The sequence below is a fragment of the Equus asinus genome, chromosome 1, assembly GCF_041296235.1.
Source record: "Equus asinus isolate D_3611 breed Donkey chromosome 1, EquAss-T2T_v2, whole genome shotgun sequence".
Lineage (NCBI taxonomy): Eukaryota > Metazoa > Chordata > Mammalia > Perissodactyla > Equidae > Equus > Equus asinus.
This window is the reverse complement of record NC_091790.1, coordinates 162460020-162473415: the sequence shown is the minus strand read 5'-3', so window position 1 is coordinate 162473415 and position 13396 is coordinate 162460020. Positions and strand designations below refer to the sequence as shown.

At 40.0% G+C, this 13396-nt stretch overlaps 1 protein-coding gene across 3 annotated transcripts in view; it reads right to left on the bottom strand.

Annotated features, from left to right (window-relative positions):
* Window positions 1-8131, bottom strand: part of AVL9 (AVL9 cell migration associated) — a 55275-nt gene extending 47144 nt beyond the window's left edge. Inside the window, exon 1 of one of the 3 annotated variants that reach the window (XM_014841084.3) lies at window positions 7791-8131. In XM_014841084.3, the coding sequence (XP_014696570.1) occupies window positions 7791-7883 (93 nt within the window). In that variant the 5' untranslated portion in view covers window positions 7884-8131. Of the gene's footprint in view, window positions 1-7383; window positions 7610-7790 lie in introns of those variants that run through there. The other 2 variants (XM_070511580.1, XM_044765189.2) reach the window with 2 other exon arrangements.
* Window positions 8132-13396: the final 5265 nt, after the last annotated feature.

Sequence of the window (13396 nt, the reverse complement as noted above, 5' to 3'; positions counted from 1 at the left end):
ATTTATTTTAATGAACTCTACCCTAGCAATCTTTTATACATTAATTTATTTTTAACATTTCAACACTGAACTTTTTCTTTTTTTTCCTGAGGAAGATTTGCCTGAGCTAACATCTGTGCCGATCTTCCTCTATTTTTCAGAATGTGGGCCATCAGCACAGTGTGGCCACTAACAGAGCAGCGAGTTTTGTGCCCAGGAACAGCGTACTGAACTTAACTACTAGGCCACCAGGACAGGGCCCTCAATACCGAACTTTCACATGGCAAAAAAGATTCCAGTTTCTAGGAGTGCACCAAACCCACCAAGCAGAGCTGACAAATTACTAACATCACCAGTGAAGGCCATGGGTGCAGGAACAGGTTTCATTAACAACCCTGTAGTCATTTCCTTATACATGAATACACAGCATACCTCGTGACCATGAACATCAGTTGGATGAAGAAAATACAAGTGCAGAGGGCCATATTTCAAATCCAACTGGACACCCACACATAATTTATTCAGAAGTCAGACTTTTGATAATTTAGTTACCTAGAACACTGCCAAGAACCAGAAAAAAGTGAGAAAAGCATCTATCAGCCTAACTAGCTATCATGAAGCTCCCAATAATATACCAAAGAGAAATATTTAGGGCGTCTTTCAAAAACTATGAGTAAGTCATTTTATTTCATACACAGTTCTAACGCGTTTAGTAGATGTGGTCTCCCAGTCCATGGAAGAAAGGAGAAATGCAAAATGAGAAAGCAGGGAAGGGAAGCTGGAAACTACAGTGCAGTTTCAGGTCAACACTGAGGAGTAACTGCTAACTGCTCTGTCATCTCCCTCTCTCTGACTGGCTACCCAAAGCCCAGCTGAGGCAGAGGCAGGTGCGAAATGCTCTATGTTAAAATAAACTGAGAATGCCACATTAAGGCAGAATCATCCAGACTAACTTAAACTGTATGTGGTATATTCTGCTCAAAATCCATTTTAACAAGATGTCCATGAAAAAAAGATGGCTTAAAATGAAGTCTCCACACTTAAGAAAAAAGGTGCAAAGATTTAGTCACAAGGATGTTCTTTGCAGCACTATTCAAAATAGTAAAAAATCAAAATGCCACCTAAGTTCTAAAAAGGAAACCAGTTAAATATTTCTATAAAATATTATTTAGCTATTTAAAAATGTTATAATATTTATTAATATGGAAAGATATTAATGGTATATTGTTACATAAAAAGGCAGGTCATAAAACTTGATTACAATATAACACATTTTTGGAAAAAGCTACGTATAGTCATAAAAAATAACTGGAGAACTGGAGGGATATTCATCAAGGTGTTAAGACCAGATTTATCTAGGATACAGGATTTTAAGTGATAGTTTTCTTTATATTTCTTCACTTTTCTTCTACAGTGAGTACACATTACTGCTGATCAAAAGAAGTGTTATTTTTTTAAACAGGTGGAATACAATCTAAAAATTGTCAAAAATATCAATTTAAATAACATCCTCTAAAAATATCCTAGGGAGAAACTGAGTTCTTAATCTGATGGCACCTTAACCAAAGAATATAATAGGACTAGCGCCTCTCAAAATTATTAAGTAAATAAAGACTCCTCTCCCTATATGTCTCCATCTTCCTCCTGTAGCGCCCATCCCTAGTAGACCAGGGCCCTTCTGCGGTCTTCCCTTATCTGGCAAAATCTGTGCTCAGCGAAGGATCTGAATCACCTTAATAACATGGAGGAGAGGGTTACCCTGATACATAAGCATTTTACTAGGGATCAAAGACTTAAGCCAAAGAAAGAAATTTAGGCACTATTCTGCACTTTCTAGCTACCTGGAGGGAATTATAGGAGGACCAAAGAATTTTCCTGATATTTCTAAATTTCCATTACACAGGTTGATACCCACTCTGCTTAGCTGTGAAGCCAAGGCCTAAATGAAAACGATTCCACCGCTCTGTGTTAATGTTGCAGCCCTGCAAAGTCAGAGACTATCATCACTTCAGCATACAAAAGGCATGGCTAACATCAGGAAAAAACCTCCACCACAATATTTAAGTTCAAGAAATAAAAGTGCTGTGGAGGGCCAGAAAATACAATCTTGTTTCAGGACAGTTTCTCTAAGTACCTAAGGAGTCTTTAGATATTATTCTTCCCTAATCGCTAACTCTCCAAAAGTTTGTTCTTTCTGTTTCAAAGGTCTACTTATTCCAACAAGAGTCACAAACAAAACCTCCTCAATGTTTCATCATTGTCATCACAGGATTCCATCAACAGCAGGTGCCAAAACTACATGCTTGTCAGCCAGCCATCTGTCCCCAAAACCTGAATGGGCCAGGGCTTGACACTATCACCCTAACATAAACCAACCCCCTCCCACCATCTCCTCAACCCATCCCTGAATTTGCAATGCAACACCTTGCTACTTAAGGAAACTTTCCTGTGATCAGCTCACTCAGACCAACAGGAAAATATATTGTTTTCTTCACCACTTCTAGTTGCTTTATTCACTGTGAAACTAGTGTAAACATGAGTTCTAATTCTTTCATAATTCTACTTTTTTAAGAAGTACAGTCTGGTAAAGCCAGTTTATTCAAGAATTAAAACTGCTAGCAACGTACTATACAAAGCCATGAACTCAGAACAGTGGTCAAAAATCAAGTAATTCCAACTTTTCATAACATCACTTTGGAAAATAACTATTCCCTATTAACTTGAGTGTTTAAAAAAATTCCAGTCTATGAAAGAACCAAAAAGTTTATTTGATATACACTTGATTATTTTGCCAAAAACTATGCTAATCTGACAAATGCAGTGTATATATTTACTGCTACAAAGCAAATAATAAACAAAAGTCTGGAACACAATCTATAACAAGCAAACTACTACAGAGAAGGTGTCCTTAAATGAGCTCATGTCAAAAAGTCTCACTGCAGGTGAGTTTTTAAGGAAGAAGTGTCTTTTGCTAAAGGCTAACTTTAAAAAAATTTCAGAAAAACAGAATGGATAAATATTTCAAAACTATTTTCAACGTCATGGTAGTACTTTCACTAAAAATGTTCTAAATAAGCATATCAATAAACTAGAATAATCACCATTAGAAACTAACATGTTATTTACAGAAGAATTCATTCCTACAAATTACCCAAATAAAACTGAAAAAATGAAGTGATAAAGTTAATAGATGTTGATTTTAATATAAGTGAAGAAATTTTTCATTTAAAATACATCTGAAGGCCTCAAAGGTGGAAAAAATACAGGAAACAAGATGAATGAATACCTACACGTCTAGTTTGGGGATCTTCAACACAGTTGTATTAGAAGGTGGCTTTATCCTTGTGGTCCACGTGAACTGGCCTGACTGCTTTATCACGCCCTATAGAGCACCTCTGTAGCAGAAGAGTCTAAAAGATTTAGCATATTTTCCCATGTAAAGTTATCGTGCTTAACCCAGTAGACTGATGAAAGGAATTACGTTTAAACAAAGGTTTTACTTTGGTTCACCTGAATCTAAAAATTACAAATTACAACCAAGTATGGGAATTTTCGCTATGAATAATCTCAGTACACGCAAAGAACGGAGACCCACATGACCCGCAGCATTTTGGAGACTTGGAAGAGCAGCCTCACAAAGCACCCTCACACATTCTGAAACAATCTGAAGTCAGTCACAATTCAACGAGCCATGCACTTTGAATCCTTTACACCTGGAAGTAAAATCTTAAACGGAGAGTAAGGCACCTGATTAACCTATCCTGAGGGAAATCGTATATAATTAGAGCCTCTGAAACACTTGATATACTGATTAAAAAAGAAGCGTCTCTAGAACAGTAATTCTAAGACAATGCATGTAACACATGCACTTTCCGGAACATGAAATGTATGTGGATTTTGAAGGGTGAGGAAAGCAGAGTTATAGCACATCTAAAAAGACACTAATTTGCCCAAACGAAGAACATTCTTTAAGAATTAACATAACATATATTTGAAATTTTAGTACACTTTCTTTTATAATACTCCTCTTTACCTGGCGAGATCAACACTGTTCTTGATATTTTACAAAAACTAAGACAAACATGGGAAAAAGCACAGCAACCCAAAACGAAAAAAAACGTAGCTGAATCAACTATTTCCACATCTTTCCCAATACTATTATATATCCATTGAACATCCTGTTCCACCTGCATGAACTACCATGAATTTCTACAAATTATGTCTCCAGCAAAAGTTTCATTGTTTTTGACTAAATTGACCTGTCAATTTCACAACCAACTCAGTGTGAGAGACTTTTTTCATTCATTTGCTCTGTAGTCTGAGTGGACTGGCTGTGTCAGCAGCCCCTAGACACAACCTGGCGAATACCAGAGGGTTTCCAATGAAGGTTTTTCAGATTCTCCACTCACCCAACCTTCACTCTCTTTACAGTCCAGAAATCATAACAACATCTATCCAACCAACCTTCACTAGAGGAATAACAGAAAATTAACAGCATGCTAGTAAGCCAAATTTTTTCTCTGAGAAACAGTAATAGTTCTATTAAAATTATAAATGTTTGACTCACGCAAAAGCTGCAGAATAGACCCGTCTAAAAATCACTTTTTACTCATTTTACATTTTGACTTTGACTAGCTATTACAAATTCTCGTTTGATTTGCAAAACCAGGTTCTTAGCTCTTCGTTTTCTGCTCCAAGAGAGGTTAGGTGTAATTTTAGAAAGCTGCTGTCAGGGCCAGCCCGGTGGCGCAGGGGTTAAGTTTGCACGTTCCACGTCAGCGGCCCGGGGTTCACAGGTTCAGATCCCGGGTGTGCACATGGTACTGCTTGGCGAAGCCATGCTGTGGCAGGCGTCTCACATATAAAAAGTAGAGGAAGATGGGCATGGATGTTAGCTCAGGGCCAGTCTTCCTCAGCAAAAAGAGGAGGATTAGCAGCAGACGTTAGCTCAGGGTTAATGTTCCTCAAAAAAAAAAAAAGTAAAAGAAAGCTGCTTTCTTTCAGTCAGCAATAAGAAAATAATCCATTCTAGGTTTCTCATCTTTCATTGCACTTTGGCAGAACCCTCTGCATTCTCACTCAACAGGTATATTTATTCAAAAATAATTGCCCTTGTCTCTGCAAAGCACCATGTGGATTACAAAAACAAAAAACCAAGCATGCCTTTTTCCTTTTTACTAAGAGCCTACAACTTAAAAGTGTTATTAAAAGAGATGTGGTTATAGAGACTAGGGACATGCAGGTTTCACTGTTAGTGCTGACAGTCTCTCCTGGACCAAACTTCAGTCAGCCTCCTCGGAACTCTCTTCTCAACCAGCTCCTGACTTTTGGGCTTCTGTATCTGTCTCTGCACTGTCCAATTTTAGCAAGAATCCTGTTAGGTGGGTTTAGCCAAAAACCCCCATAACCTGCTGCTGACTCCCACTCTTCTCCTTGGCTATAAATTCCCGATTTTCCTTGTTGTATTTGGAATTGAGCTCAATTCTATACTGAGGTGTCTTTCCCCTATTCCAATAGCTTTTCTGAATAAAATCTGTTTTTACCGCTTTAACTACTGTCCAGCTCTGGTTTTTCTGATAGCATCAAGCTATCTGTGTAAGGATGCTTACGTTACTTCATCTTTCTGGGTTTCAGTTTACTCATCTGTAAATGTAAGGGAGACAGAGTAGATGATCTCTAAGGATCCTCGCCAGGTCTAAAATTCTCATGAAGAAATCTGGTAGAGGAAAACGAGGTACAGAAAAATTAAGCAATTGGGACTTGCTGGAGGTCATGGGAGCTGTGAGGCCAGGATGTCATCCAGGTCTCCTGACTCCCAGCACCGTGTTCATTTTATCAAACCAGTCACCTTTACCTCAGTGCCGAAACCAAAAGCCAGACAAATCCAGAGAGATGCCACAGCGCCCAGGGCGCTACTTCAGCCCAAAGTGCCTCTTTCATCTTACAATCTGTTGCTAAGTTTTCTTTAATCTCCAAGCAGCATTACATTTTTGTTTCCTAAAATAAATAATTTTTCCTTTCTGGAAATACAAATTATATTACTTTTGCCAATAAAACAGGTACAAAACATAATAATTAATCGATTTTAGAGGACAGCAAAAATTAAAAGATTTTATTCTATCTCCTATCAGTATTTCCTTCTTTTTTGTCTTTAAAAGTTCCATTCAGTTTGGTCCAGAAGTGGGCCCCCACTTCTTACTCTACCTAAAAAACTCCTAAATGCCACATGGCTTAGAAGACTGAACACATATGGTGCCAGAAGCAATTCTAAGTCTGACTCCAGGTCTGTTTTGCAGTGTGACCTCAGAAAGATCATTCTACTTCCTCCAAGTTTGTTACTTCACCCATAGCCAAAGTAAGTTATAAAGTGACAATTAAGATCAAAGCTGTGGAGTCTTAAAATATTAAAAATCTAATAATGATGAACACTGTGTTTGCATGCCATGGTACAATCTCAAATATCTATTCTCTTACCTCTAAATATAGGGCCACATTTAAAAAACTTATATTCTACTGCTGCTGCTTGGAGGAGGTGGGGTTTTTCTTTGGTGAGGGAGATTGGCCCCGAGCTAACATCTCTGCCAATCTTCCTCTATGTTGTATGTGGGACGCTGCCACAGCATGGCTTGATGAGCCGTGTGTAGGTCTGTGCCTGGGATCTGAACCTGAGAACCCCAGCTGCCCAAGCAGAGCGTGCAAACAACCACTACACCAACAGGCAGGCCCCTGCAATGTTTTTAATACCACAATGAATAACGCCACTTCCTCCTTGGTATCTTTCTATGCCATTTTTACCCGAGAGACAAGGAATATGATCTTTTGAAGGTAAGCAGTCTTTAAAACACATACAAACACAACCATCTTTTCATTCCCTTCATCACTTTTCTGTTATCATTCTCTAACAAACTTAAATTTTGCCAATAAAAGTCTTCTAAATTGTTACATTTTCTGTGAAGAGCAAGCAACGAAATGCTTCGTTACCCAGTGGTAGCAATCAGTATTTTTAATACCTTAGGCATTTCAAATAACTGTTCACTAACACATTATGACATCATTGCCTTCCAGTGTTTGCTCTCATTAAATAATTCTGTTTCTATTTTGTTCCCTTGCCTTCAATACACAGACTGCAAATGTTCCATTGTTCTCGTTCATCATTTCAGCGAAGCAGCTTAAAAATGACTTTGTATTTGCTCGGTAAATACACTTTCTCTTATTGCAATTACCCTGGAGAGAGGTCACTCTCACCAAAAGGCAAGATCTGGACAGGATCAAATAGCAAAACCGAAGCTCAACTGGAAGGGGGGACAGAGTCAGTACGCCACGCTAATACCCCGAATTCCAGGGCTTCCACAGATAAACAAAGGAAGTTGATTTCCCCACGGCGCCGCGAGTGCTTTAACCAACCTGAGGCATCCGTGTGGAAGCCCACCGAGCTCATCACTTTGGAAACGCAGTCCAAGTGCTGAATTTTTCCAAAGGCTTCCATGATAGGCGGACACCCAGAAAGTCAATGGAAACAGATGGATGGGGAAGAGAGTGGGGCCGATCTTTGATTCCTTCTTCCCACTACATCCAAGAAGCTAAACACCTACCAGCCCCAACATACCAACACTCAGCTCCTCCGCCGCTCAGAATACAATTTCCGGGGGCAGGAGAGAGAAGGGAGTGTGGGGGATGGACTTCAGGGAGGGAGAGTTCGAGGAGCCGGAGAGAGGAGTCCAGTCCGGAGGCGACGAGCCGCGCCGAGGGGAGTGGGCGCGGCGGCGCGCGAGCACCCGACCGGCCAGGGGTGGGCTCGGGCCCTTGCTCACCTGGCAACCCTTCTTGTGGTGGAAGCCGACCACCACGATGTGCAGAACGGGCCCCCGCGGGGCGCCGTCGCCGCCCCGCCCGGCCTTCTCCATGGGCAGCCGCCGCGGGCCCGCACGACGACGACTTTAACCGCCAAGGGCGGCGGGCCGGGCGACCCCGCGGTCCCCAGGAGCACGGCGAGCAGCGGCTTCCAGGTGTCAGCGAGGGCGCCGCATGAGGGCCGCGCAGAGGGCCCGGAGGAGGCCGAGGCTCCCGCAGCTCCGCGCCGCCCCCCGGCGCCGCGGCCACGCTTCCCTCATCCGCTTCCGCTGCTTCCGGGCTGTCACCTGATGCGGCGGCCGCCGCCGGCGAGGCGGGGCTGGGCAGGACCCGGAGGGGACCTGACGGGGCGGGGCCTGGGGAGAGGGGCGGGGTCTCTCGGGGGCGTGGCCTGTGGGCGTGGCCTGTGGGGCCTCCTCGCGCACCTGTCTCCTGGTACCCCGGTGCGGCCTCGACCCGCTTTTGCCCTCTACTTCCTCCTTAAAATCTCCGTCGTTTCCCTCTTCTTTCCTCATATTTTTCCTTTTTTTTTTTTAAAACGTCTTTTCCCCTCACTCTCAGTATCGAATTCCTTCACTTCCTTTCTGTCGCATCTCTGGCCTAGGGTCTCTCTGCCCTTTACTATTAAATATTTGATAAGCCGGAGGCATATTGGTGCGGCTCTGTATCTGTGCATTCAGCCTTTAAATTACTTGCTTACCCACGGTTGCTTCGTTCTGGGTTTTATTTTCTTGTGTAAATATTATGTATAGGAGTTTGGAAGCGTTTTAAGGCCTCAAGCAGTATATCCTTGACAACAAAGGTAGTTTACAGAGAGATCTTTAAAATTATTGTCCAAGTCTTGCTATTTTTAAAAAATATTTTTGGGGGCAGAACGGTGGCGGAGCGGTTAAGTTCTCAGGTCCTGCTTTGCGGCCCTGGGGTCACGGGTTCGGATCCTGGGTGAGGACATTGGCACTGCTTGGCACACCATGCTGTGGGAGGCATCCCACACAGAAAGTAGAGGAAGATGGGCATGGATGTTAGCAGAGGGCCAGTCTTCCTCAGCAAAAAGAGGAGGATTGGCAGCAGTTAGCTCAGGGCTAATCTTCCTCAAAAAAAATTTGTTTTTCATTTTGTCTTTTCCTGGGTTTAGTACTCTCGTCAGCACGAAATATATGGGATCTGTTGGTATCAGGGTTTTTAATTCCTTAAATTCCTTACTCATTGTACTACAATTTTTTTAAAAAAGCATTGAATCTCTTCCTATGTCAATTTAAAGTGAATAGTGGAAATCCTAACAGATTTAATAAGTCTTATCCAGGGCAGTTTTGGGATAAACTAACGGATAGCGGCCTGCTTTAAATAGAATTCCAGATTACTGTAATAACTGACTGTGAAGTTTACCATTGCTAGTTGCACATCCCTTAGTTTAGACAACCTTAGCAGTTATTATTTTCCATTCCTGGTCTTGAAGTTTAATGACCTGCCTTATAATCTAAGTATAGCTGAGAAAAACAGTAGGCTTCCTATAATCAAGTTTAGTTTCTATGATTCAGTGGAACTGTTTTAATGCTAATAAAAATACTGTAAAAATTTTTCAAGATGTTACCATTTCTTTTCTGTATTACAAAATTCTTGGCATAGGCTCAGAACTGTGTGTGAAACTATATTATTCCCTGTATGCAGGATATATTGTTTTTTTCTATCTGCCTTGACATTTTCCACAATAGCCATAGCTAAAATTAAAATCTAAGTGAACATCTTTTAAAAAATATGTTAAGGACAGGGCATCTTAGAATTCTATATCTACAGTGAACACCAATTGCTTAATTCATTGTGCAGGAGACCCAGTAGTAGATTTATAAAAATCTGTGTCACTTTGCATCCTAGAGCTTCCAACTAAGAAGAAATCATTTATTCATAACTATTATGTTGCTTAAATGTTTAAAATATATATCACTTAGGGGCCAGCCTGGTGGTGCAGCGGTTAAGTGCACACGTTCTGCTTCGGAGGCTCAGGGTTCGCCGGTTCAGATCCCGTGTGCAGACATGGCACCACTTGGTAAAGCCATGCTGTGGTAGGCATCCCACATATAAAATAGAGGAAGATGGGCACCAATGTTAGCTCAGGGCCAGTCTTCCTCAGCAAAAAGAGTAGGATTGGCAGCAGATATTAGCTCAGGGCTGATCTTCCTCAAAAAAAAAAAAAAAGATATTGTCTACAAGGACAAATATCTGTTGCGGAAAAAAAATAAATTACTCCTTTATTTTAAAAAGTGTTGAAAGGAGATTATCAAGATTGGAAACAATTTCAGACAACATAATACTTTTGGAACATTATTTTGAAAGGAAAGTTTTATTTGTATTTTTATGATGACATTTGTCTCCCAGGAAAAAATTAGAAATTCTTTTCTGAATATATAATACACTGAAGAGCCTCTTCTAGTTACATGTATTTTATGATGACTTGTAAATTCTATTTCATGTCTGCGCTGTAAGAGCTAAAGGGAGAAAAACCCTGGAGACAGAGCTATGACATATTTTCTAGTTCATTAAAAATGAACTCTCTATCTGGAATTGGCCCCTTGTTTCTTTTTGCATCTTGCCTCAGGAAAGAAAACGATAAAACCACTCCCTTCCTGCAATCCCCATTAACTCTACTGTGTAAATGAACTATATATCTTTTTTCAGAGTATAAAGAGACTTTCTTTATTCTTCATCAATAGTATTGAAAATTGCTACCGTACATTTTGTTTTTGTAATGGAAACCAAAGTACTGACTTTCTTAAAAGCATGTTTTTCTGAACTTTAAACTCTATCAAGTAGCAATAATGCCTTGAATTTGGTCTCTACCCTTATTATGGTATGGAAAAAATAAAACAAGGATAGAAATAGAAAAGAAAAACCAGGAAAAGAAAACAGCTTCACAAACAAATCTGGCATTACTTTGTCTTTAGAATCTTATGAAGATTAAGGAGGATGTTGATGGGTATGAATGAAATAGTAAGAATCAATTTAAAGAACATTCATTAAACCCTACAGTACACCTGGAACTGTGATAGGCACAGAGCAGCAACAACAACAACAAGAATTAAAAAGAAAGAGGAGAGTTGGAGAGAGAGAGAGAGAGAAAGAAAGAAATTGCTCTCTTAAAGTGGCTTATATCTTATTATAAAAATAAGATAAACATGAAACAAGCTAGCAATGCTAGATTTTGTAGCACCTACTCCAAGCCAATCATCATGTTAAGTATTAGGAAACATAGATAAATAAGCAATGACAGCTCACATTTAATGAATAAGCACTATGTGCCAGTCCTCTGCTAACTGCTTTTCATGGATTATCTCATTTAATCTTCGCAACAATCCTATAAGTAGATACTATTATCCAATGGGTAAATTGAGAACTAACAAGGTTAAATAACTTGCCCAAGGTCAAATAACTAGAAGGAAGTGTGGTGGAGATGAGATTTGGACCAAAGTAAATTAACTTCAGAACCAATGGATTTAATCACTATACTGCTTCCCAAAATTCTTGACTTTCAGCAACTCACAGTCTTTTTCAGGGAGAGGTAATCCCCTGGATAGATAATTATAAGAGAATGCCTTGAGAGCATTCTGCGAGCTATTAACATTCTTGCAGGATAATGAGAAAGCTCACCAAGTCTGCAAGTCGGAGAAGCTTCACAAAGATGGTCACATTTGAGCAAGGTCTTGAAAGATGAGCACGATTTATAAGAACTTGGGGGCAGAGCATCCTAAGTGCAATAAAGTAAAATCACTAAGGACGGGAGTTATTAAACAAAAACGTTTGGGAAGGGAAGGGTTTTATGCTAAACTTAGTGCAAGTACGTAAGATTTAAATTAAAGTGCAAGAGATGTTTGGAGGTGAGCACATACCAATTGCATACAGTATTCCCTCTACTTGGAATGCTCCTCCTGCCCCTTTTCTGCCCATCCAATTCTTACTCATGCTCCAAGACTAGACTCCTGTCAATTCTTTGTGAAGTTTCCCAAGCTATCTATGTAGCCAGTGGGCAAATTATTTAACCTCTGAGTATGAGGAACTTCATCCTAACATCTGTCTCAAAGGATAGTCATAAAGATTAGTAATAAGTGTGTTTGTAAATTTCCTGGAACACAGTAGGTGCTCCATTTTTAAATATGCAAAAAAGCCAGGATTGGCTTTGTATTTAGAAGGAGGCTGAATGCTATGGGGCTTCTGAACCTCCTCACTGATGTTTACCTTAAAGCCTAGCTACTTCTCTAGGATTCTTGAAGCAAAAAAAGGTCTTTTTGCTTTATAGATTAAATTTTATGTGCCTTGTACGTAATGTTTATTAGTTGTCTTTCTCTCCCATTCATCCATAAGCTCCTTCAAGGGCAGAAGACCTTTTAGTTCTGTTCTGTACACCGTTTTATACTGAGCAAAATGCCAGACAAACAGTGTGCAATTAATACATACTTGTTCAGTGAGTGAATGATGGGTGCTTTACAACCGTTTGTTGTGTGGATGAATGATGTTCTTTCCGGCCTTTGCTGTTTAGACTCTTTAGCTTTAAGTTCCTAGGATACAAACAGAAAACAGACGATGGAAGAGAATTTGCTTTCTATTCTTTTCAAAACGAAAGTGCCAAAGCATTAAGCTTTCTTAAGTGTGATGACATTAACATAGAGTGACATCTGGTGGTTGCCTGTTAGACAATGTTTGTTGAAGAAATACTGAATACAAAGTCTATAACGGACTCCTAGATATAAGAAGAACGATGAATTAAAGTAGTAGAAAATAAAAAGAAAAGATACTTTATTTTTAAATGCATTTTTATTTTCTTAAAAATTTTTTTTAAAGATTATCACATGAGCTAATCAACTGTTGCCAAACTTTTTTCTTTTTTCTGCTTTTTCTCCCCAAACACCCCCAGTACATAGTTGTATATTTCAGTTGTGGGCCCTTCTAGTTGTGGTATGTGGGACACCGCCTCAACATGGCCTGATGGGTGGTGCCATGTCCACGCCCTCCAAACTGGTGAAACCCTGGGCCGCGCAAGCAGAGCGTGCCAACTTAACCACTCGGCCATGGGGCCAGCCCTAAACAAAATTTTTAATTTATTTTTTTTAATTGAGATTTATAATAGTTCACATCATTGTGAAATTTCAGTTGTACATTATTTCTTGTCTGTCACCATGTTCCCCTTCACCTCCTGTGCCCACCCTCCACCCTCCATCCCCCTGGTAAACACTGAACTGTTTTCCTTGACCATGTGAAGAAAACACACTTTAAATCCCCACCCTGGAAGTTTTAAAAAAATGCTGGTTGTGGATTTTCAATCCACCGGACTTTTAAAAGAAGCTGTAGATTCTTTAAGGAAATGAATGAGTTTTACGAAAATTGCAACACAGGGAATTGGTGGCGGGAAAACCAAATTGACTTACACTGGTCTTAAGAGCGTCTTGCCTTGGGAGAGGACTCACCTCAAATGGGAAAATAAGACAGACTCAAAGTTTTCCTATTTTGCAAAATCTTCCGGGTTAGAGGAAGAATTTATTCACAAGGCAGAATATCTTTAACGTCTCTCGAAAATTGC